General features: G+C 40.2%; 1 protein-coding gene across 3 annotated transcripts in view; it reads left to right on the plus strand.

Moving 5' to 3' along the window:
• The window catches only part of MIPEP (mitochondrial intermediate peptidase), a 151,390-nt gene that overhangs the window by 16,990 nt on the left and 111,302 nt on the right, over positions 1-23,098 (plus strand). For all 3 annotated transcript variants that reach the window (XM_071208177.1, XM_058277049.2, XM_004453069.5), the window contains exons 5-10: positions 12-75; positions 2,468-2,650; positions 3,172-3,328; positions 6,891-6,939; positions 8,499-8,559; positions 12,111-12,163. In XM_071208177.1, coding sequence (XP_071064278.1) covers positions 12-75; positions 2,468-2,650; positions 3,172-3,328; positions 6,891-6,939; positions 8,499-8,559; positions 12,111-12,163 — 567 coding nt within the window. The remainder of the gene's footprint in view (positions 1-11; positions 76-2,467; positions 2,651-3,171; positions 3,329-6,890; positions 6,940-8,498; positions 8,560-12,110; positions 12,164-23,098) is intronic.

Genomic DNA, 23,098 nt, shown 5'->3' on the forward strand with positions numbered 1-23,098 from the left:
GTTTTTTATAGGCGAGTGGCTGAACTGTTTATGTTTGATTTTGAAATCAGTGGAATTCATCTAGATAAAGAAAAGGTAAATCTTCCCTCTCCATAATTTCAGTTCCTCTTATTTCACTAACATTTACTCAATGTATTTGTTGTTGCTGTCCTTGTATATTGCTTGAATTTACATATTATGAAAACCTGAAGGTCTTTTGTCAACTGTGAAAGTTGTCCATTGGTTATATTTGAATGTAGTGCTGTCTGGAAGTTGGCCTCTCACCCCACTGATAGTTCAGAATTAAGAAATGACTTAGCTGGTAATGCCATTAGGATGTCAGAAAGACTGGCAAACTGAGTCCATTGAGAACTGAAAATTAAGTTCTGGAAGTGAAAGTTCGGGAAATATCAAGACCATTACATAAAAGTTTGTTGATATTTTACATGTCTTTGATGCATGCACAGACTTTTTTGTTCTGAAAGCAGTAAGCATGGGCAACGTAATATAGAAACTGGGGTGGGGGGGCTTTATGCATTATCCAGACCCTCTGCTCTCTAGATGTGGAAACAAAACAGTGATTGTCAAGTTCCCGTCTGTAGTGCCCAGGGCTTCTAACCCTGGACACTGCTCTTTCTAGAACATTATCCTCTAAGAAACTGAGTGTCCCATAGCCATTCGGTATTAAGTTCAGGGTTGAAAAAAACGGAGTGACTTGGCTCCCGCTGAAAGGTCCTCTTGCCTGACAGTATCTCCCTCGCTTGCCTGCACTCCAGACAGTTACGGCTGTGCTTGGTTTTGGGAAATAAATCAGTCTCTCCTCATGAATACAGTCATTAAACCACTTCCCTATGAACAGAGATTAGATTATCTGAGTCCCTTGGAAAGTAGACAGCAGGGTCTTGGGGAGAGATAGCCTCTGCAGTAGATAACAATATCATTTGGACGGGTGCTGCTGGGTGTGGGTGATGTTGGGGGCACGGACTTGCCTGACGTGTTCTTGTGGGCTGCAAGGGACAGCACACGACCTTGCTCTGACCCGAGCCTTCCCGGCAGCCTAGCAGGTTGACCGACTCTACCGGCCACTGCCAGTTCCTTAAATGAACTGAACTCGCCTGCTTTTTTCCAAACCTGTTCTTCATTAATGTTTCTTTGTGCCACTGTTCTCTCTGAGTCACCCAAAATAAAACTTGGGAGTCAGTTTACACTTTGTCCATCTTAATGCTCTTATATCTTTCAGGTTATTTGGAGGTCTCATCTGAATATAATTTAAAAGTTTAAAATGGATGGAAATATATCATTTTAGCAATAATTTAATAAATGATGCAAAAATTTTACAGAGTTTTGGAGTTCATAGGACTGTACACTTAAGTGGTATCTCAGAGTGATGAAATGATATGCCTAGCAGGTCATTGAAGTCAGAAAGTCAGCCCGATTTTTATTTTTCCAGGGATTTTACCAGGTGATAACTTATTTGAAGCAATTCATTTTCTCACATTATGTATACTTTTTCATAAGAAGGGCTTTGGGGAAAATTTTTGGCACTAGAGTCTAGTTTCCAGTTAGCTCTCATCTTTTTTTGCTATTCCATTGGTTACCATTAGGTGGTGATAAATGGCCATATTAGAAATAGAGAAATACAGGACCACAGTGACTTTGGAGTCATTTAAGTGTTTACCCTGTTTTTCCCAGGAGGTTTGGTTTTTCTCTACTGAAAAATTTTTGGTTATGAATATAGCTTAGTTTTTTTTCCAGAATATTTTATCAAGCTTGTGTCTACATTGTATCTATTTTTTTCTTTTTTAGTATTAGTGCTGCTTAATCATTTTTAGGGTCTTTCTACAGTTTAGCCTTTATTAATAGCTATTACCGCCTCTCCAAGAAAGGTGTTGATACGTGTGAAATTTTACTTGTAATTTCACCTGAAGCTCGGCACGAGCCCAGATCCAGATGCCTGTTTGTTTTCTAGTAAGGCATAACTGAAAATTCATCCCTCATCCCCCGGGTAGACTGGACTACAATTACATGGACTGAACTTTATACTTCATCTTAAGGCATTTATGGCCACCCTTTTAATGACGTACCTCTTCTTAGAATTGGGTGTTATAAAGATGTGACTAGCAAGCTAAACCTGCACACGTGTGCCGGCACCATCCGCGGCTCTGACTGCCAGGGCACAGCAGGTGCGAGGCTCTGTGCATGGTGCCAGGGAAACAGCTGGGAGACATGGCCTCACCCTTGTAGACCTGCAGTCTCTCTCCTCTGACCACTTCACTGCTGTCATAGTCGGGTAGCTAAAATATAGGTAAAACAATTTTAGAAATGCATTTCCTCCCTTCTGGGTGTTCGTTTTATTTTTGTGGAGAATTCTACCAGTGACTTCCCCTTCCCCTTTGCCCAGTCTTTTAAGAGTGAATACATTTTATAATCTATGAAATTAATTTTGAAATATTAATTTTAAATAAAAATCTCTTTTCCCCACATATAGCGTAAAAGAGCCGTGGACCTTAATGTTAAGATCTTGGATTTGAGTACTAAATTTCTTATGGGCACAAACCTTCCCAATAAGATCGAGAAGCATCTCTTGCCAGAGCACATTCGCCATAACTTTTTCATCAGCGGGAATCATGTCGTCATCGATGGTCTACATGCAGAAGCACCGGATGACGTGGTCTGTATATTTCAGCCTCTTTGTAGGGTCCACCTGTATATTGTTATTGCCTTAATCTACAATTCAGTGATGATATGATAAAACCCTTAAAATACTTGAGTATTGCTAGGCCCTAAAAAAATTAACTCAGGGGATCATTAATTCCATACAAGCATTGAATAAAGAAAATGATGCCATTACTTATGTCTAAAGAAGAACTTCTCATTTTTAAAGGATGAGAAATAACAGCAGTGATTAACATTTTAGACTGCTCAGATTTTTCACATATGTAGCCTTTACTTCCTTTGCTTTCAGGTGCTTTGTGGCATAGAGGCACACATGTCAGGTAAAATTTTGGCTCTCTAGGAGAGAGATTCCGTTGTGTCCCCTGTCTCTAAAATCTTTTTCATGCCGTTTAAACCACTTCGGTATTTCTAAGGCCTGGTCCTCTGCAGATGCAGTGGTGGAATTCAGCCTGGACTATTGTTGCAGGGGACTTTGTATCATGTTTATATTGTTCACTGTCTGCTTTTTAAATGCAGGTGCGAGAGGCTGCTTATAAAATTTTTCTTTACCCTGATGCTGGTCAGTTGAACTGTTTAGAGGAATTGCTCTGTAACAGAGATCTTCTGGCAAAGTTAGTGGGATATTCGACGTTTTCCCACCGGGCTCTCCAAGGAACAATAGCTCAAAATCCAGGTAAGTCCATTTATCCAACTTTTAAGTACAAAATTAGGGTTTGCTTGAAACTGAGCTTCTGATGTTGAACACCTATAAATTAATGGTCTATTTTTAATATATGCAGACCCATTAATTGGGATTTTCTACACCTTTTGACTAGGAATGGTTTTTAAATAGAGCTAATAATTTGACATTTATTCTCTCCAACCAAGGAATTTTATTTCATGTGCATTTTGAGAGTAAATCATACCTAAATTTTCATTTGACACTGGTTTAAATCATTTTCATTTTAGTGCTACTAGTTTTTATGTTCAATCTAACCAGATTGTGCAATTGTTCAGAATCAGGGTGAGAGTATGAAAGATCAGCATTTCCGCTGAGGTCAAGGTTAAATGCAGGCTAGGTCACGTAATAACAGATGACCCTCTAAACCCCCTTTTTAGAAAGAAAGAGTCCTTTTGGGGAGGGTTTTTGCTGGTGGGGAGGGGGGCGGTGAGAGGAGAGAATCTTTTCTTGGGTTTGTGATAAGTGCCTTTGCTATCTTGAGTTGTTTATGATTTATAATGTAAAGTGAAAATGTTACATAATAATAATATAAATGGATAGTGTGTTGTGATTTTTTGAAGACATTTATTAAATTCCAGTTAAAATTTCGGCACTGAGTCGGCATAGGGTAGTGATGATGGCAGAGCTGTTCAGATCAGGATCTACTTTAGAGGTAGAATTGCTAAGACATGGTGAGGACTTGTGGGAAGGAGGTACAGAGATGGATAAACTTGGTTTCTGGTGGAACATCTAGACGGACTTGCTGTTCATTGAAATAGGGATCGCTGGAAATGGACCCTGCCGGAGAGAAAGATTATGTTCTTAATTACATTCTGTCTTTATTCTTTCCATGTTTATTCCATCTTTCTCTAGCATATTCGTTTCTTCTCCAAGGTTTTCTTAAATCCATCCTTTCATAATTGACCATTTCCCTTGACCTGTCAAGGCACTGCTAAGCCCTGGGCATAGCACACTTGTTCCAGCCTCGGTGCCTTTGTTCATATCCTCCTCCTCCTGGGAACAGCTTCCCCTTCTTAATCTGTCTGCTAAAACCTTATCTAGTTTGTCAGTGCTTGGCTCAAAACCCACCTCTCTGATGAAGCTTTGCTAAACTTTTTAACCTTCTTTGGAGTCCCTTGTCCTTTAACCCTTAAAGCACTTAAAAGTTCTTATTACTTAAAAATGTTATTTCACAGAACTGCATTCCTAAGCAGATATTGTATCATTTTGGATGTTTTCAGTGGTTACTGTTGTCACTGGCTCCTTGTAGTAATAGTCTAAATTACTCAGGGTTCACTCTGAGCCATCATCTCATTTAATTCCTTTACAATTCTGTACAGAGGTACTTGTGTCCATTTCACAGACAAGGAAGCTAGGATTAGGTTATGCTTCTAAGGTGGGGCAGAGCTGAAACCCAGACCCAGGCTCTACATTTATGGTTGTCCATAGGCTGCTTGCGAGCAAAACTCCTCTCTCTCGTATCATCTACACTCTCTGTCTTCACTCATTGATTCAGCAGATGTTTGTGGAGTGCCCACTATATGTCAGACCTTATCCTGGGCACTGGAAATAAATCACTGCATAAAACAGATGAAAATCCGTGCTCCTATATAAGCTTATATTCTTGTGCAAGAAGACAGATGAGCAGAATAAATAGGTAAAGTGTGTATTCTGTTAGTTAATCCATGTCATGGAGAGCAATTGAATAGGGAAGGGGATAAGGAATGTCTTGTATAGGGTGGGTGTTGTACTTTTAACCAGAGTTGTCAGGGATGGGCTTGCTGAGAAAGTGTCATGGGATCAAAGACTTGAAGAAGGTGCAAAAATGAGTCTGTGGCTTTTTAGGGAAAGAGCAGGATACACAAGTACAAAGGGCCTAGGGCAGAAACGTACCTGACATGTCTGAGGAAAAGCAAAGAGGGCAAAGTGGCCCAAGTGGATAGAGTAGGCAAAGAGCTGGGTCCAGAAGGCCCTTCACTCTGAGTGAGGTGAGAAACCGCTGGAGGGTTTTGAGCAAAGCGAGATAATCCGACTTGTATTTTAATGGTAGGTCCTGTACTCTGATGTTGAGACTAGACTGCAGAGAGGCAAGGGGAGCAGAGAGACCACAGAAGTTCCTGGGCAATAGTCAGGACGAGGAGGGAGGTGGCAGTGGAGGTGGCTCCTGCAGGTTCGTGAGGAGGTAAAATTAGAATGGCCAGGGAAGGATGGGAAGATGTGAGCAGAGAGGAGAAGGAAGGGGATAAGGGGCAAACAGAGGGTGAGGGGGCATTTTCACATGGCAGGTGAATTAGAAATCATTTTACACTGGGGTATTTATCATTGGGACTGCAGGTTCAGTCTTTTAACGTGACATTTTTGCCAGGCATATTAATTGAGGTAGATTCTTCTCATAAATGGCTAGGAAAACAAAATGGATGAAAGTTAGTAAAAAATGGTTATTTAGACATTTAAAAGCATACATGGGGAGTTACTTGAAAACAGTTCTGCAAGGCAGCTGACAGGATTTCCTTAAATGAGCTCTCATTTTTAGCCTAGTAGTTTCTCCCCTGAAATTCCTAATCCCACTTTACACGGTCCACGAGGCAGCATTTTCTGGATTATTATATATACGTCTTGTTGAGTATTGGAGTGGCAGGAGACCCCGTGGCTTCTTGGTTTAGATTAACCTCTGTCCTTTTCACAGCCTTCTCTTTCACTGAGAAAGGAGATAACTTAAATTGAAGAGAGTACAAGAAACTTAAAACCATTGAAAAGATCATCTGGAAGATATAAAAGCAATGTTTGTGGCAAACTCTGAAATGCATATGGAAGCACCATCTGCATAAAACCATGTCCAAAAAATTCAAACTTCAGAAGTGCACAGGAAACGTTTTCTATCATAGGAAGTAATTGTTATCCCACTGCCTTGCCTTTAGGAATTTGTCAAATGTGACTTATTGCTGAAGGCTTTTAAGTACTTAAAAATATTCTATTGGAATTGAAATTTTTAGTGTTCTAATTTTGCTGTACTTTCTTTTTTATTGATCCTAAATAGATCATTCTACAGCTGTCTATGAAAGCAACAAGTTACCCAGAAAGACATTGATTTTTTAAAGATTTAATTTTCAGTAAATCATAAAACTAAACTATACTAATTTATATGAACAAATCAGTCTAGCTATCTTTTTGTAAAACTTAGAAAAAAGTTAGACATGTCTGAGAAACTTAGTTTTCTTTTACACATGTGAATAAATAGAAACACATTGAGCTTTTGGATTCTTTTCTTTAGCCTCCCATGAACTCTTTTTTATTATGTATAATCTGAGACTTCTGGTGATTACTCTGCTAGTTTAATTTGTTTTTCTGATAAGGAGCTCATCCTCATCCAGAAATGCTTTGTGCCTAGTACATGGTAACACTCCTGCTTCGCTTTGCAGATGAAACCTGTAGGAACACTGGAGTACATAGATGATGGTCCTGTTGTTATAACTCTAACAGGTCCTTTCATTTCACTTTATGTAATTAAACATTTTCCTTTGAATTTCATTTTTAGAAACTGTCATGCAATTCCTTGAGAAACTGTCTGACAAACTTTCTGAAAGGTTAGTTTTTATTCTATTTTTTCAAGTGTGTATCATTGTTTTTGTTTTGTTTTATTTTTTAATAACTTGATTTATAAAAATCTAGGAAGCAACCTACTAAGACAATGAGTGTTTGGAATGGTGGATCAGATCTGTGGACTATCCAAAAGAGTCTACCAACCACGGACTATTCTTTGAATGGACATAGCTGTCTTCTAAGCTGCCAATCTTGAAAACATGGGCAGTCCCTTCTGATTAACTCATTCCTTCTGGAACCCATTACATGTGTAAATTTAAAAATTTTCCACAACATTTTGAAACTAGTACCAATAATTTTATAATAAAAGTCTGTAGAATGTTGTATTTCCCATCCTCTTGGCCTAAATACAGGAGGCTCAGGGATGTGGTGAATTAGCCTGTGTTTTTGATTTTACATATTTTAAGAATGCTCTGCCTCATGCTTGTCCTTTCAAGCTGGAGTGTTCTAATGTCTTTAGGGTCCCTTAGTTGCTGCCTTCACTACTCCTCAGCTGCCCAGTTTGGCCATGTGCTGACCCTCCACTAGCTCTCATCTTGGGCCATCATCTCTGTTGAGGTCCAAACTTGCACCACTTTAGAAACCTAGGGTTGCAGGTAGGGGCCTGCCATGGTCATGAAAGAGAGTGGTGCCTTCTGTTTTCCCTCTTTGTAATGCTAAAACTTCATTGGCCTTTTTTGACTACATTAAATTTGAACTCAGATTTTTGTTTGGTTTATAAGCATATGCCTTAGAGCCCATTTCTCTCCAATTTGGCTTATATTTATAAACTAAAATTTTCTTTTGTTAATCCTAGTACCAGTCACTGTCTTTGGTTTAATGAAGATGGGTATTAACTATGCAGTTACTTGAGAATTTATTACACTTTGCTTTGTTGCTTAACGGTTAGTATTCTTTCTCTAATTGTATGTAGCTATAGAGTAGATTTTCAGCAAACATGTCTTCATAATTTTACAGTTATATATAGGAGTTAATTCTAACAAGGACTACATATTCTGCAAATACTAAGCACCTACTTAATTATTGCCCAGCTAGAGTTTTTCTGTAAGGGAAAAATTAAAAATGGACATCTTAAATGTAATGGATATTCATATTCTTTTACAGAAAGTTATTTGTTAGTCTTTTGACTTTTCGAAGTATATTTGAAAGTAGTGAGTTAAAGTTTGTGGACTAATGTGCTAATGTTTCAGTAAAGGGCCTAATTTTCCAAGCCTTAATACTTTCTTTTTTTTTTTTGCCATTTTTATTGAGATATATTCGCATGCCATACAATGCTTCCAAAGTATACAGTCAAAGCCTTAGTATTTTCAAGACATATCTGCCCGATACTTTTTAAGGTAGAATTTACAGTAACCTACTGATGCATATATTGCTGTTTCTTTGAACACTCATGTAAAATTTGGACTAGTTCTAGTTGATATTTGCAGAACAAATTACATCTAATTTTATCATAAACTTGGAAAGTAACAGAAGCAAACTTTTAATTTTATAATATAATTATTAAAATTTTGTCCTAACAACTAATAATAAACCTGTGTTACAGAACGATAAAAGATTTTGAGATGATACGAGGGATGAAAATGAAACTAAATCCTCAAAATCCTGTAAGTTATTATGTTGGATTAATAATATAACATAATATATATGTATACATACAATATATGTAATGTAATAATATGCTTATTTTAGTTTGAACATCTGAAGCTGAGATCATTATCTTTTTTTACTCTAGAACTTTATCATGATATGCTGAATGTGTATATAATCTTTTTTATTATTCTTGATTTTGGCGAATAAATATATTGAAATGTTTGATCCATATATCCAAGTCTGATATAGCCTGAAATCCAGCAATCCTGTTAATCGATACATTTCATATATATACACACACACACACACATATACACATATATGTGCAAACAAACATAAAAATGTGTATTAACACAAGGAGTATTAAGGTATATGAATTCAAAGGCTGCTTCTATTATATAAGAGGGCTTGTACTGGCAAATAGTAATCTCAACCATCAGTGTGAACTGCTGTTTACATGTTTATTTTGTTTGCTAATTTATGTAGCTCAATTTAATAGACAGTATGGACTGACAAAGGATTCCCCATTCTAAAAATACTCGTGTTGTTTTCAATCGTAAGATCCTTTGATGACGTACTCTTATGGTATCGGTCAAGTGTCCTTTTGGCCAGAATGCTGCCTGAGCGATGTGGGGGTCCGAAGAAGTGCTGGGCTTCTGGTTATTATGATCTGAGCTCCCCAGGATTGCTGGGGCCATCTGTGGCTTGAGACTTTATCCTTCCTAGACCTGTGTTATTGATACAGGTTGTCCTCCAGATGTTTATATGCATCCTCCAGATGCATTTCCTGTTTTGGTGAGTGGTACCATCCTTGACCCTGCTCCCCGAGCCAGAACCTGGACTTAGTCTAGACCAGTGGTTCTTAAAGTGCAGTCCCTGGACTAGTGGCATTGGCATCACCTGGATCATTCTTCTCACCTAGATTATAGTTGTATAAACCAGTCCCTTAACTGGTTTTCCAGGTTTTTGTTCAGCCATCCTGGATCCAGGCTGCTTAACGATGTGCCTAGCCCAGTGTTAGGCAGAGAATAGGCATAGGCGCAACACTTAGGTGAAATATGAATGAATGAGTGAGTGAATGAATGAATAAATGAATGAATTGCCAACAGTGATTTTACAAAAAAAGCAAACCTGATCTCATCACTCTCTTGTTTAACATTCAATAGCTCCCTGTACTTCTCAGGTTTACCTTCATCTTTTTTAGCTTTTCCCACTAATTCCATGATGATTGGCCCTTACCTGCTTCTCTTGCCTTGTCTTCTGCTGCCCCTAAAAGCCAGGTTAGCGTCCTTTGGTCTCTGCTACTACCTGTGTGATGCTCATGTGGCTTCTCACTTCCTTTTGCTCTGCTTCCCCTTGCCTTGCTTTCTCTCATTCCTTGGTTCTCACTGATACTTATGTGCCAGCCACTATGGCAGGTAGCCTCCAGACATTCACATGTGCTCTCCTTTCTCATCTGGCTTACCTCCTCCCATCTAGCAGAATTCTATTTAGGCATCACCTCCTCCAAAAACATTTCCTGACTCACCATTCTGATTTAAATGTCCTTCTCAGGGGCCCGGTTGCACATTGCACAGCATCATAGATATATCATACTGATCTCTGATGGTCGAAGGCCTTAACTTTCTACCTGGCCGGTCCACCGGCTTCTTGACACAGGGACTGGGTCTTATTCATGTTTGCACCATCAGATCCTGCATTTCCCGCAGCATCCTCTAGATAGAAACTGTCATTGGCTGAAGGAAGCATGTACCAGGAGCTGAGCGCTCAGGGGCTACATGTCCAGAGACACAGTCCCCCTTAGGAGCTTATGACCTAGTGGGAGAGAAGAAAGATAAACCCACAGGTGTCCATTGCCACATGTCCCACGCTGGAAGTGTGATCATGATATATGGGAATACAGAGAAAGAATACCCTGTTAGGGGAGGGGATCCTATCTGAACAGACATTGTAAAGATCAAAATAATGAAGACAGCAGCCGACCTTGCCTGAGCTCTCACTGGACACCAGGAGCTGGCGCACTGAGCAGCCCCATTTGGTAGATGCCCTTGATTCATTCAGCAGCTATTGATTGAATGACTATTAACCACACATGATTCAGAGCACTGGGATGTAGTAGGGAGCACGGCAAAGTCTCTGTCCTCCTGCAGCTTACCTTCCAGTAGGAGAAAACAGATAGAAAACAAAGGGAAAAAAATAAGTGATTTTTATGTGAGGTGGCAGTAAGGACTACAGAGAAAAATAATGCAGAGAAGGGGGATGGGGGCTGCTCTTTCAGATGGTTGGTCTGGGAAGACTTCTTCCTAGATGACTTGTTTTTTTTTAAGATTTTATTTTATTTCTCTTCCCTTCTCCCTGTTTTCTGCTCTCTGCTTCCATTTGCTGTGTGTTCTTCTGTGTCTGCTTGTATTCTCATCAAGCGGTACTGGGGATCTGTGTCTCTTTTTGTTGTGTCATCTTGCTGCGTCAGCTCTCCGTGTGTGCGGCACCACCCCTGGGCAGGCTGCACTTTTTTTTTTTTTTTTTTTTACATGGGGCAGCTCTCCTTATGGTGCGCACTCCCTGCATGTGGGATACCCCTACATGGGGGCTCCCCTGCATGGCAGGAACTTCTTGCGCTTGGCAACACGGGTCAGGAGGCCCTGGTTATTGAGCCCTCCATATGGTAGGCGGACGCTCTATCAGTTGAGCTTTGTCCGCTTCCTCTAGATGACTCTTGAGCAGAGACACTTGAGGAGTGAGGAATGAGCCAACAGAGAGGACAGCCAGCATGAAGGGCTGGGGCAGGCATGGCCAGGGAACTGGGAGGAGCCCATGGGCTGGGGTGAGTGGATGAGGGGGGCATGCAGGAGGTGGGCTCGGATATACGGCAGGGTGGGAGCTGGCCATGTGGAAGGAAGATGGGAAGGCATTGGAGAGCAGCAGTGGACCTTCCCAGCTGAAACCCGGGCAGTCTGATGGCCCACCTGGGTTCTTCACCACTGTTTTGTTCCCTGGACAGTTTGCAGGGAGGATGATGCATTCAGGTGATCAACTCACTTTTCTTTCTGTTTTCTGCACCAGTCATCAAAACACTATTTTAACAGTACTTTCTTATGACACATTTTCTTTGCCAAGATTGGAGCTTAATTTTGCCTTAGTTCCACCTTAAATAGTTGCTTTCATTTTGGGGAAACACCCTAAGCTTCCTGCTTAGATTTCAAAAGAACCTATCTTTCTTCAGTGCTCTAATCTCAATTGCAGTATGTTTTATGGCTTCATACATCAGTTACATTTTGGGAAAAATTTCAGCATGGCTAGTTTAATCAATGAATGTTGACTTTTGTTTACATTTTAGAATGACATCCGTTTACCTTTCCCCAAATTCTGGGATTGTAGCTTCTTTATATCACTCCACCCATTGATTACAGAGAGCTAAAAATAAGGATGCACCAAGACACGAAGGTCTAGAGTTCTTAGAAACTTTTTCTGAGATAGTGATAGATTTACATTTTTTAAGCTGGCTAAATTATTGGTAGAAACTCTGAAACAGTCGCTTTCATAACAGCGCATCATTCCATTGTAGGAATTAATGCCTTGGGATCCCCCTTACTACAGTGGCGTGATTCGTGCAGAGAGGTAAGTTTCCCATCTTTCGAAAAATCCTCACCCAGGAGAAGGAAGTTGAAAACTGATACCGCTTGAGCACGCTATGCACATTAATTCTGTAGCTGCTGTCGTCCGTTCAGTTGCCCACATCACAAACCTGCATCTCCTCAGCCCTGTCCCCTCAGCTGGCACAGTCAGCTCCCACCCATGTACGTTTTCACGAGGTCACAGAGACCAGCTTTTTGTCGCAGTTCCACACTCGACTCCTCCCTCGTGTCCCCATCCTTCTGTGCCTGTGCTACTTTCTCCGCTAAGCTCCCCGTGGGGTCCACAGTCTGGCCCCGTCCTCCTGCCCCTGGTGTAGTGGCCTGTGGCTCCTCCCACCCCATGGGCACCTTGGGGACAGACCTCTGCCGGAAGCCTGGTCGCATGCCACGACCAGCCCAGGGAAAGTGCTCAGCAGGCGTCCTCGAGCCAGCGAAGGCATGGCTTTAGCAGGTTTTCTTCCTTTTATGTGAACCTATTTTCAGCACATTATGGCACAGCTGAAGGATATCAGTGAAATAAAGATTTAGGGAAGTTAAGTTGATCGAAGGACACCTCTGTCTTCTCTTTTCTCCTGTGTTTCTATATTGTGGCAAAGCAGTAGATTCCCCCACCCCCCATTATACCCTATCTTTGTCATTTTTATATTTACTCATAAACCCCAAAAAACATAGTGGGCCGTTTAAAGGGAAAACATTTAAAAATGTTTATGTCCCAAGTAACTTTATGTGCACAATAATGGGAATTAAAAAATAAAAAACACAGCTCAGAGAAACACCTTTAACAAACTTAACTTTTCTTTTATAGTTCATATTTGGACTATACAATTTAAAAATGTTAAGATTGATTTAAGGGAATGGAAAAAAATAATCAGTTTTTTGCTTTTTTATCATTAAGGCATGCTGACATTGGTCATGATAACAGTGTATTTATTTGATTAGTATTAAACTTTAAAATTTTTTGTTAACATGTTTTATTCAGTCACCAAGCAAAGGGTAGTAGGTTTCCAAATTAAGAGTTTATTTCTTTTGGCATTAGTCATGAAAGCAGAAAATGGTAACTTTGTATGCTCTTTACTGCGCCCACATGGAGAGGTATTATAAGATCAGTTAATATGTTAAAGACCTTACTCCATTTTCTTTTATTTTCCCCTCATTGGTCCTCTGTTTCATCACTGTTTGTAAAACCAATCTTACTTAAAAAGCATAGTTGTCTCATAACCTTTAGATAACAATACCTTGCTAGCTCGTTATTTGCATACATTTGAACACAGTCTGAAGCAGATTGTAATTCAGAATCTATAATAATTTGTTCATGCTAAACAGTGAGTTTTTAGAATATATTTTAACTTAAGATGTTGTTTTACAAATGAGTTTATAGTTTAAAAAAACTTCATACTCTGTTCCCTAAAGTTGTATAAAAAATATAATTTCTCTTTTAAAATTCTTCCAAAGAACTATTTGGGTTGGTTGCTTGGTGTGCTAAAGATGAAGGAATACTAAAATTTGTTTATTAATTTTTCCATATTTCTATAAAATATTTGATTTTTGACATTGGAAAGTAAATTAGATATATTTCTTTCTAGATTTTGCTTCCGTGATTTTTATGTATTATTCCTTTCATGTTATGCATCTCCCCACACACAAATTATTCCTAATGCTTAGACATTGTTACATGATAATTTTGCCATTTGTCTAGGCTCTCTGAGTATAACTTGCCCAAGTTTTGATTCTGTGGAAGTTACATATGATTATTTGAAGATTTGGAAAGAGATTGAGTACTCAATCAGAATTTAAAGCTTATGAATTAATCGAGGGTATGAAATCCCAAGGAAGTCTGAGAGTGATCTTCAACAAAAGCTGTGGATTACAGGATAGCGACTCCCTCTTCTCCATGTCTACTAAAAATACAATATTGGAATGTCCTTCTGTTGCTGTTACTCTGAAGTAACTGGAAACCCCTCATAGGGTGGCGATGGACAGGGTCTTACAGGTCAAAACTGCCACTGGAAAGAACGGGGTTCCCGAGGCAGCATGGCCGGGGATCAGAGACGTGCTCCCTCAGCCGACACAGCGGTCAGGTTCCCTCTCCACCAAGGGGCCTCGTGGGCTTGGGAAGGTCCCTTCTCATCCCGAAGCCTCATTCCGAAGCCTATCTATAAAACCAGGGGGATGGTAGCACCTACTTCACAGGTAGGATCGAATGAGATACTGTTTATATTATTAGTGGTAAAATAACATTATTATTTGAAATTAGCCATCTGTGGAAATTCTCATAGGCAATGGTCCACTCTAAGAGATGCTTTCTAAATAATCTTTAAAATCCTTTGACGGAGAGGTCAGTTCTCCCTTCAAGCCTTTCTAAGGAAACACTGATCTAAAATGTCTCAGGTTAGTCTAGAACGCACATCAGAGATGCTTCTGATGATAACGACTACTGAAAAAGTAAGTAGATCTTGCCAGTGCTTCTTAACATCACCATGTCCAAGGCAGAGGAACCTTGTAGCTGACAGGATGGATAGCTTGGTTTTTTCACAGGTCCTTCCTCAAGGTCTTAGAATCACGACTGCCTTCAAAATAAATTTGGTGCTGTCATTCAAGGCTTTCTGGGACCTGGACACAGCCCACCTTTCTTTAGCAGTATATAAATACATTCTTACACACTTGGACTTGTTGTTTATGGCCTGCCCTTCTGATTTATCTCCCACCACTCCTCTTCCTGCACAGTTTATTTCAGCCAAACCAGACTTCTCGCTGTTCAGCAACCAGGCCCCTTTCTGTCTCAGTGACAGAGCCTGTACCCCGGGAGCCGCCGGGCTTCTGTCTGCCGTCCACTGCCTTCCATCCCTAGAGCCTCCTAGGCCTGCTCCAGCCATGGGCAGCCCCCCTTTCCTCCCACCACGCTCAGGGCCTCCAGCTCCACCTTTGAACTTCTAATTCTAACTATGTGTCCTTGTGACCATTTTGCCGTTTCATGTATGTTAAATGTATCTTGTCAGCCATATTTTAAAGCTTTTCAGAGCAAAGGTTGTCTTATTTCTTCTGTTTGTCATTAGGTGCAGAACATACACCCTGGGCTCGCTCTGAATTTTCACTGGTTGGTAGCCATTATTCAAGGTTGCATCTCGGCCATTAGTTGGAAATCATTATTAAAAGCAATCCTGTGGTGATTTTTTTTTGAAGGGAGAATATTTCATTTTTGGGGGGATGACCTTTTTCATACATCAGAATTGTTCAGGACCACGTGGGCCTCCAGTGGTCTTTGCATGCCTGTTGCTGCCAGAGGGTTTGACACTCGCACTGCTAAAAGGCCTCCTGGGAACAGTGCAACCTACCTTATCATCTCAGGGGGCTTTGGTTAATTTTAAAGTTCAATACTTGTTCATTTATTTCATTATTAACTCAATAAAAGAACCAGGAATAGGGATGCAGAAGTGTTTCAGAAGTGATTGAATTTGTGGAGTTTGAAAAAATTTTTTAAAAGTCACTTAAAAGGCAAAGATTCCATTTTGGTTTGAGGTTTCAATAATCCTGATTGACAAGATAGGGTGAGAAGCACTGATAATGAAAGAGAAAAGAAATGGGAAATATAATCTTTGGAGTTTGTGTTTAGAAGAGTGGACCAAAGTGAAGATTTCTAAATCCGTTTTAGATTCCTTGACTTTCAAGTGAAGACTTAAATGTGTGGCTTGACATGAAACAAAAAATAGAAGGGGCTTTCCTAGATTTGAGCTTTTCTTCAGGTTAACCCCAGGGGCTTTTTTTTTTTTTTTGCTTTTATGTCAAATACTTCAGGTTTATTTCAGGTTTCTTAGATGTCCACCGAAAGAAAAGGTAGAGCCCATCAGAAGTAGTTCAGAAATTACTGTGTTTTAAAAACTGCACGAAAAAGAGGAGGACAAGTGACAGGCAGTATTAAGATGCTCATTTTCTTGTTGTTGTTGTTTTCCTAAGTTTTAGTGGTAAATTCTTCATGAAAGAGTACAATTGACACTTTAAGTTATGGAAAGTATATATTATTTTATTTGCAATTAAATTGAATTTTGAATAGATAATATATTCACATGATTCAACAATCAAATGATTAAAAGGCTTCATTGAGAAATGTTTATCTCCTCCCTGTCTCTGCTCCCCGTAGCTAATTATTTTCTTTGTTTTTTATTTATTTTTTATTGGTTAATTCTTTTAAATATTTGTTTCAGGTACCCTTCCAGTGTTTCTTTTTTGTTTGTTTGTTTGTTTGTTTTTAATGCTGTGGGGACTTTCTTTCTCTTCTCCCAAAAGAAGAGTTTCAGTGAATCATATTTCAATTATTTTGGTGCTATTTTATATAAAGATGTCATTTGGGAAGTGGAATTCAGCAGAGTCTATTCCCTGCTAAGATATATTCCCAGAATCTTAAAATGGAATAGGAATGCTTTGTATTTTAAACTGTTCAGAAAACATTGGACTATTACATTCTTACAGAAAGATGGTATGGTTTTTCAAGATGATTTGTGACAGTGTTTACTTTTCTTGTTAGTATGTGTGTAGGAGTCTGATGTTTTAAATTGCTTTTTAAGAAAAACTCATCTACATTATTGTAACTTTCTAAATAAACAGAAGAAGAAAGAGTATAAGGACTCCCCATATGTCTATCCCTCAGATTCAGTAATTTCAAGATTTTGCCATATGTGCTTTATCTCTCCTTTTTTTCTATTTTCTCTTTATCTCCTTCCTACCTCCCTCTCTTCTTCTCACCTTTCCTATTTCTTTCTTCTTCCCTCCTTCCTTATTTATTCTTCCCTCCATACCTTCCTTCTACCCTTTTTGTTATTAAAATAAATCCTAGACCTCATGTCCTCTCGCTCTTAACTTATTTATTATACATATCTAAAATACGGGCATTTCTTTTCATAATCTCAGTACTGTTATTATATGACAAAGTAACAGTAATTCATTGGCACCATCTGTTATCTAGTCTATATTCCTAATTCCTTGATAGTATCAAATCTGCTTTGTCCCAGACAGTTATCGGACTCAGGGTCCAAACAAGGCCTACACATTTCATTTGGCTTCTCTGTCTCCTATGTCTCTAAACTACAGGACAGTTTCCTACACTTCCTGTCCCTGCCATCCTCCCCTTTTTGTATGTTTTGGCTTATTGAAGAGACCAGGCCATTTATCCTACAGAATTTCCAACCTTCTGAATTGTCTGATTGCTTCTTCGTGGTGTCATTTAGCTGGTTCCTCTCTTCCTGTACTTCTTGTAAGTTGAATGGTATAGTGAAAGACTTGATTGAAGCATTTAACCTTTTTGGCAAGAATACTCATAGGTGATGATGTATCCTTGGTACTGCACCACATAAGAGTACATAAAATGTCTGGTTGTCCAGCATCATTGTGCTAAAATTGACCACTACACAGTGATGAGAACTCAGTCTCTTCATTCTACAGTCAGGTCTCCTTTCAAATAGAAAGGAGTCTGGATGGTGTTACATGGGCAGCATGAAGACAACCAGTTCCCCATCAGTCAGTACCCAGTTGTTTTATCACCAACTGAAAATCCTTACCTGAATTGATAATTTCATCAGGTGTGCAAGCTTTCTAAGTCTCATTCATTCTACATTTTTTAGTTGCCATTCTTCTGTACATTAGAGAATATTAAGTAGAGCTTTTCTTCATCAACTGGAGCTGTTTGATCACACAGTTTTCAGAGTACAGGTTGTTTTAGTTGTTTCCTGAAATGGTAACAAATGAGTATTTTTGTGAAGTATCATTATAAATACATTCAGTGTTTTAACCCATTGTAATCATTTTTGAGGGGAGGGGATGCAAAAATTGCCATAAGTTGGCACTGAAAGTTTTAATACAATGACTTTTTACTCAGTCTTGGTTTCATTTAGGAACTTGGTTGGTGAGACTCAAGATACCTGTGTTTATTAGGCCCAGGTGATTCTAAGACCCTTTTCCCCCTTACTGCACCATCCAGGGCAGAGGGAGCTGCAATTTCTCCAGTTCTTTGCCAGGAGCTTCAGTGACCTGGGAGGAATCTGAGGATGGGCAGGTGGCTGAACTCATCATTTCTCCTGAGGGTGCATCTGCTCCGGCAAAGGACATCCTGGCCATTTTCCTTTGTCTTTCTTTTATTCCAAGCCTTGGGGATAAAAACATCTTCCCTTTCCATTACTGCCACTTTGGTTATTCAGTCTTGCTATTGTATTTCACACATCGATACCATTGAAGAGACTGGCGGAGAGTCCCTATTGCCTTCAGTAGGTTTGGCCAAGTTCTCCAGTGGAGGTTGGTCACTTGGTGTATTAGTTTGCTACAGGCTGCCCATGCAATATAGTGGAAATGTGTTGGTTTTTATAATGAGAATTTATTAGGTTAAAAGTTTACAGTTCTGAGGCTGTGAAGTGTCCAAATCAAGGCATCATCAAGAGATGATGTCTCAGGCAGTTGCAGCTGAGGACAATCAGGCACATGGCAGGGCAAAATGTCCATTTGCTGGTTTCTCCCCTCCCCTGCAGGCGTCATCTCTTCTGCTTTGAGCTACTCCGTGGGCCTAGCGTCTTGGGGGCTTCTTACTATCCCTCTGTGCTCTGCTGGGACCTCTCCTTCTGTCTCTGAGGCCCTTTTCTGCATGTCTCTCCTTTTAGTCCTCCATTTATAAAAGACTCCAGCAAGAGGACCAAGACCCACCCTGGGTCATGCCTCACTGAAATAATCCAATCAAGGCCCCTCAGTTTAATCTAATCCAGTCAAAGGTCTCACACCCACAGGAATGGATTAGTTTAAGAACGTAATTTTCTGGGGTCCACAAAAGACTCAAGCCTAAGGTCACTCTACTGATCATTTCCCACCTTCTCTGGAGTGATAATGGAGTGGTGTTATCCTTGTTAAGCTTCATTTTGATTTATGTTCACTGCAGTTGCCAGTGAACTGGGTAGCTGATCTGCACCCTGGAGGACAGTTATTCTCTGGTGACAGGAAGTTTGACTGGATTGACTTTCTTGGCTCTAGCTTCAGAAGTCAAGATGGAACCCCACTGGCAATGGCTAATTCTTTATAAAACAGAGGGAAGAGGGCTTCTTTATTTTCAGTACTGAATAATTACCCCAAAGGTAAACACGTTTCTAGCATCATTCAGTTCTTTTATTGCTACCTTACCTTTATTTAAGCAGATAAAACAGTAGCTCTCCCTGTGGCTTTTAAGGCTAAACATTTCAAAACGCCATCCAACGCCAACATTATAATTATGCTTAGACAATCATTCCCGATGCCAAAAAGCATTCCATCTCATTTTCTTTTGATAAAGTTAAAAATAGTTTCTCTGACAGTATTGTTACAGACTGCTGTTTTCCAGGATGTGAATTTCCCAGTCCGCACATGTCTTCTGGCAGGCTGTCTAGTTCATTCTGTAATGAACCTCTGTAAGCCTTTGCCATTTGGTACAAATGTTCTATCTCACACTTGCTTTAACTTACTGAATAGAATAAGGTACGACCGAAGCCTATGTTTACTTGTAGCTTCAACCTGGATCCATTGACTATACTTCATTATGTTTTATATTTCACTGACTCCAATGCCAAGGCTTTTGGGAGCATTTTCCAAGTTCTTTCTTTACCTTGATTCCAGGTGCATCAGAAGTTTAAATGTGAGCCTGACTCATGGAAGGTGCTTCATAAAGAAAGTGACATTAGTTTTCTTTAATAAATTCATATTATAATTAAAGGCAAATTTTTAATTTTAAAATCTTTTGTCTGATATTTCTCTGCTTATTTCAATGATAATTAGTATTTCTGATGAGGAGTTTGAGTTAACTGCTCTTGCTCTTGTTCTATTGATTTTTTTAAAAAAGATTTATTTTTTATTTATTTCTCTCCCCTTCTCCCCCATCCAGTTGTATTCTCTCTGTGTCCATTTGCTGTGTGTTCTTCTGTGACTGCTTCTATCCTTATCAGCGGCACCGGGAATCTGTGTTTCTCTTTTGTTGCGTCATCTTGTTGTGTTAGCTCTCTGTGTGTGCGGCGCCATTCTTGGGCAGGCTGCACTTTCTTTCGCGCTGGGCGGCTCTCCTTACAGGGCACACTCCTTGCACATGGAGCTCCCCTATGCGGGGGACACCCCTGCGTGGCATGGCACTCCTTGCGCACATCAGCACTGCGCATGGGCCAGCTCCACACGGGTCAAGGAGGCCTCGGGTTTCAACCGTGGATGCCCTATCCATTGGACCAAGTCCGCTTCCCTGCTATTGATTTTTAAATTTTTTTTAGATTTATTTTTTATTTATTTCTCCTTCCTCCCCCACTCCCCCCCCCCTCCCGCCAGTTGTCTGCTCTCTGTGTCCATTCACTGTGTGTTCTTCTGTGTCCATTTTTATTCTTGTCAGCGGCACCGGGAATCTGTGTCTCTTTGTTGCATCATCTTGCTGCGTCAGCTCTCCGTGTGTGCGGTGCCACTCCTGGGCAGGCTGCACTTTTTTCACACAGGGTGGCTGTCCTTATGGGGTGCACTCCTTGCACATGGGGCTCTCCTACGTGGGGGACACCCCTGTGTGGTATGGCACTCCTTGCGCGCATCAGCACTGTGCGTGGGCCAGCTCACCACACCGATCAGGAGGCCCTAGGTTTGAACCCTGGACCTCCTATATGGTAGACGGACGCTCTATCAGGTGAGCCAAATCTGCTTCTCCTGCTATTGTTCTTAATTTTAAAGAACTAATTTTATCATTTTAATGTTGATTATAATATGTTGTAGTTCTTCGAAAGTTTGTAAACCTGTATGTAGCCTATTTTCTTCCAGAACAAATAGCAGAGCATTTTCTGAACTTTATTCAGCAACTATGATGGGAATGATAGGTTTCTTCCTCTTTCTTCAGAATAATCAAAGGATTCTAGAGGATTCTTATTTCTGGGTCCAAGTCAGTGGAAACTCCCTTATTAAATGATGAAAGAGTAGAGATAATGGAAGGGATGGCAATAATTTAAATACAATGAAATTTTATTGTATTTATGTTGACTGTCACTCTGATAATGCTGCTGTAAGGTCTTTATGTGTTGATTATATACTTTTCCATTGTTTTGGGGGTCTCAATAAAGGAAGAAAATCTTAAATGTAGTTTCTCTGCAAATAAGGAAGTTGTGAATGAAGATGGTGTGGCCCTGCATTCACAGGCAATGCTGAGCTGGATGCTGTAGCTGCAGGACTCCTTTTTTGAGCAGGGGCTTAAATGTGAAAAGATTGTCTCTGCACTTCAGCTCTGCTGCAGTGCGAGGGGCAGCCTCATCCCAAGCCGTGGCTGGGTGGCCTTTGGCACAGCAGCCTGGAGAGGCCTTAGGTAATGGTGAATTCACTGAACTGTGGCCAATGAAACAGCCTCCTCATTATTTCAAAATAATGAGGAGGTAAGCTGGAGATACGTTCTAGCTTTGTGAATCTCTTCCGTGCTCTCTGAACCTTTTCCCATTCTGGCTCTTCTTCAGAGAGGAATTACTTTTCATTTTATAAGAATCAGTGAGCCTGTGGAAGAGCAGGCAGGTGTATGTAATCTTACTCTTGGCGTTGAGGTGACTGAGTAAGGTAGAGGAAAGTTCTGCTTGCTCGAGCATGTGTGCCCTATTCCCTTGAATGCCCTTGAGCCTTTGCTGGTGTTTTTCCTTTGACCTAGAATGCCTTTCCCTCCACCAGGAATGTCATCCTTCAAGATCCACTTCAGGTGCTGCCTCTTCATGGTCTCCCCTGGCCGTCCATTCCCACTCTCTCTTCTTCCTGGTGGAATGAACCACAGCCTGATCTTTATACTCAGAACACTTGGTGCAGTGCTAGAGTACGCTCGTCACTTTGATTCATCATTTCTTAGGGTTACAGCTGCTTTCTCCTTCTAGCATTGGGGAGTTTTTCCTGGTGAGGAAATTGAGGCTCAAAGAAGTCAAATAACTTGGGCAAAGCACAGAACCTGTAAGAAAGAAAGCTGGGAATTTTAACTTCAGACCCAAAGTTCTTTCTCTACCTTGGACTATCACTCATCTCTTTGAGCCTCAGTTTCCTCAGAAGTAAAATTAGGTAATAATTCTTGCTTCACCTGTCTCAAAGAATTAAGTAAGGATTACTGGAGTTTCTTGATGGGAAAGTGGTTTGCTAATTGTAGCGCTGTTATAGATGTGCATCATCGGTTATTCCAACTTCATCCTGTAACTCCAATCTCTTCCTTTCTTTTAGCTTCTTCTCCTTTGTCTGCAAACATGGAAAGAGATACTTTATCTTAAAGCACAAAGTGAAAACAGCGCACTCCTTGATGGTTGAAAAGATTGTAGTCATCTCAGGTTTTTTCCTGCTGAACTGCCCCCCACAGTTAATTCTTCTTTCTAACCTCTCTAGTCGGATTGGTAGTTCTGTCAGTCTATCCAAACTAGTCTTTCCAAGTTGTCAATCATAGAATTCAGGAACTTTTCTTAATCTTCAACATCCCTAACTTCTGAAGTGTTTGACATGGCTCACTATTTCCTATTTCCTAAAATTCTTTCCTCAACAGATATCCTCAGCTCCCTGCTCTCCACTCTCACCACGACACTTTCTCTTCTTAGCACTCTTTTCTAAATTGCCAGCATGAACTCAGGGTTAGAAGTGAACTCAGGGCTGCAGTCCTCTGAATGTGCCCAGAGTACGTCCCTCTTCTTGAAAAGCATTTTGGGAAAGAATAAATGACGCAATCATAGTGCTTCCTTTAGCACCTTAGCTTGTAATAAATATTGTTGAAAACGACTTTAGTACTCCTGCCTAAACAAAAATGTGCCCCCAGTTCTCTTCTTTGGGATTTTTTAAAAAAACTCTCATACCGTTATCATACAATTTAAAAGAAGATCTCAGCTCTTCTTACTAGCTGTGTTATCTTGGGAAAGTTACTTATCTTCTCTAAATCTCTGTTTTCTTAATAGCA

This window comes from Dasypus novemcinctus, chromosome 15, assembly GCF_030445035.2.
Source record: "Dasypus novemcinctus isolate mDasNov1 chromosome 15, mDasNov1.1.hap2, whole genome shotgun sequence".
NCBI lineage: Eukaryota > Metazoa > Chordata > Mammalia > Cingulata > Dasypodidae > Dasypus > Dasypus novemcinctus.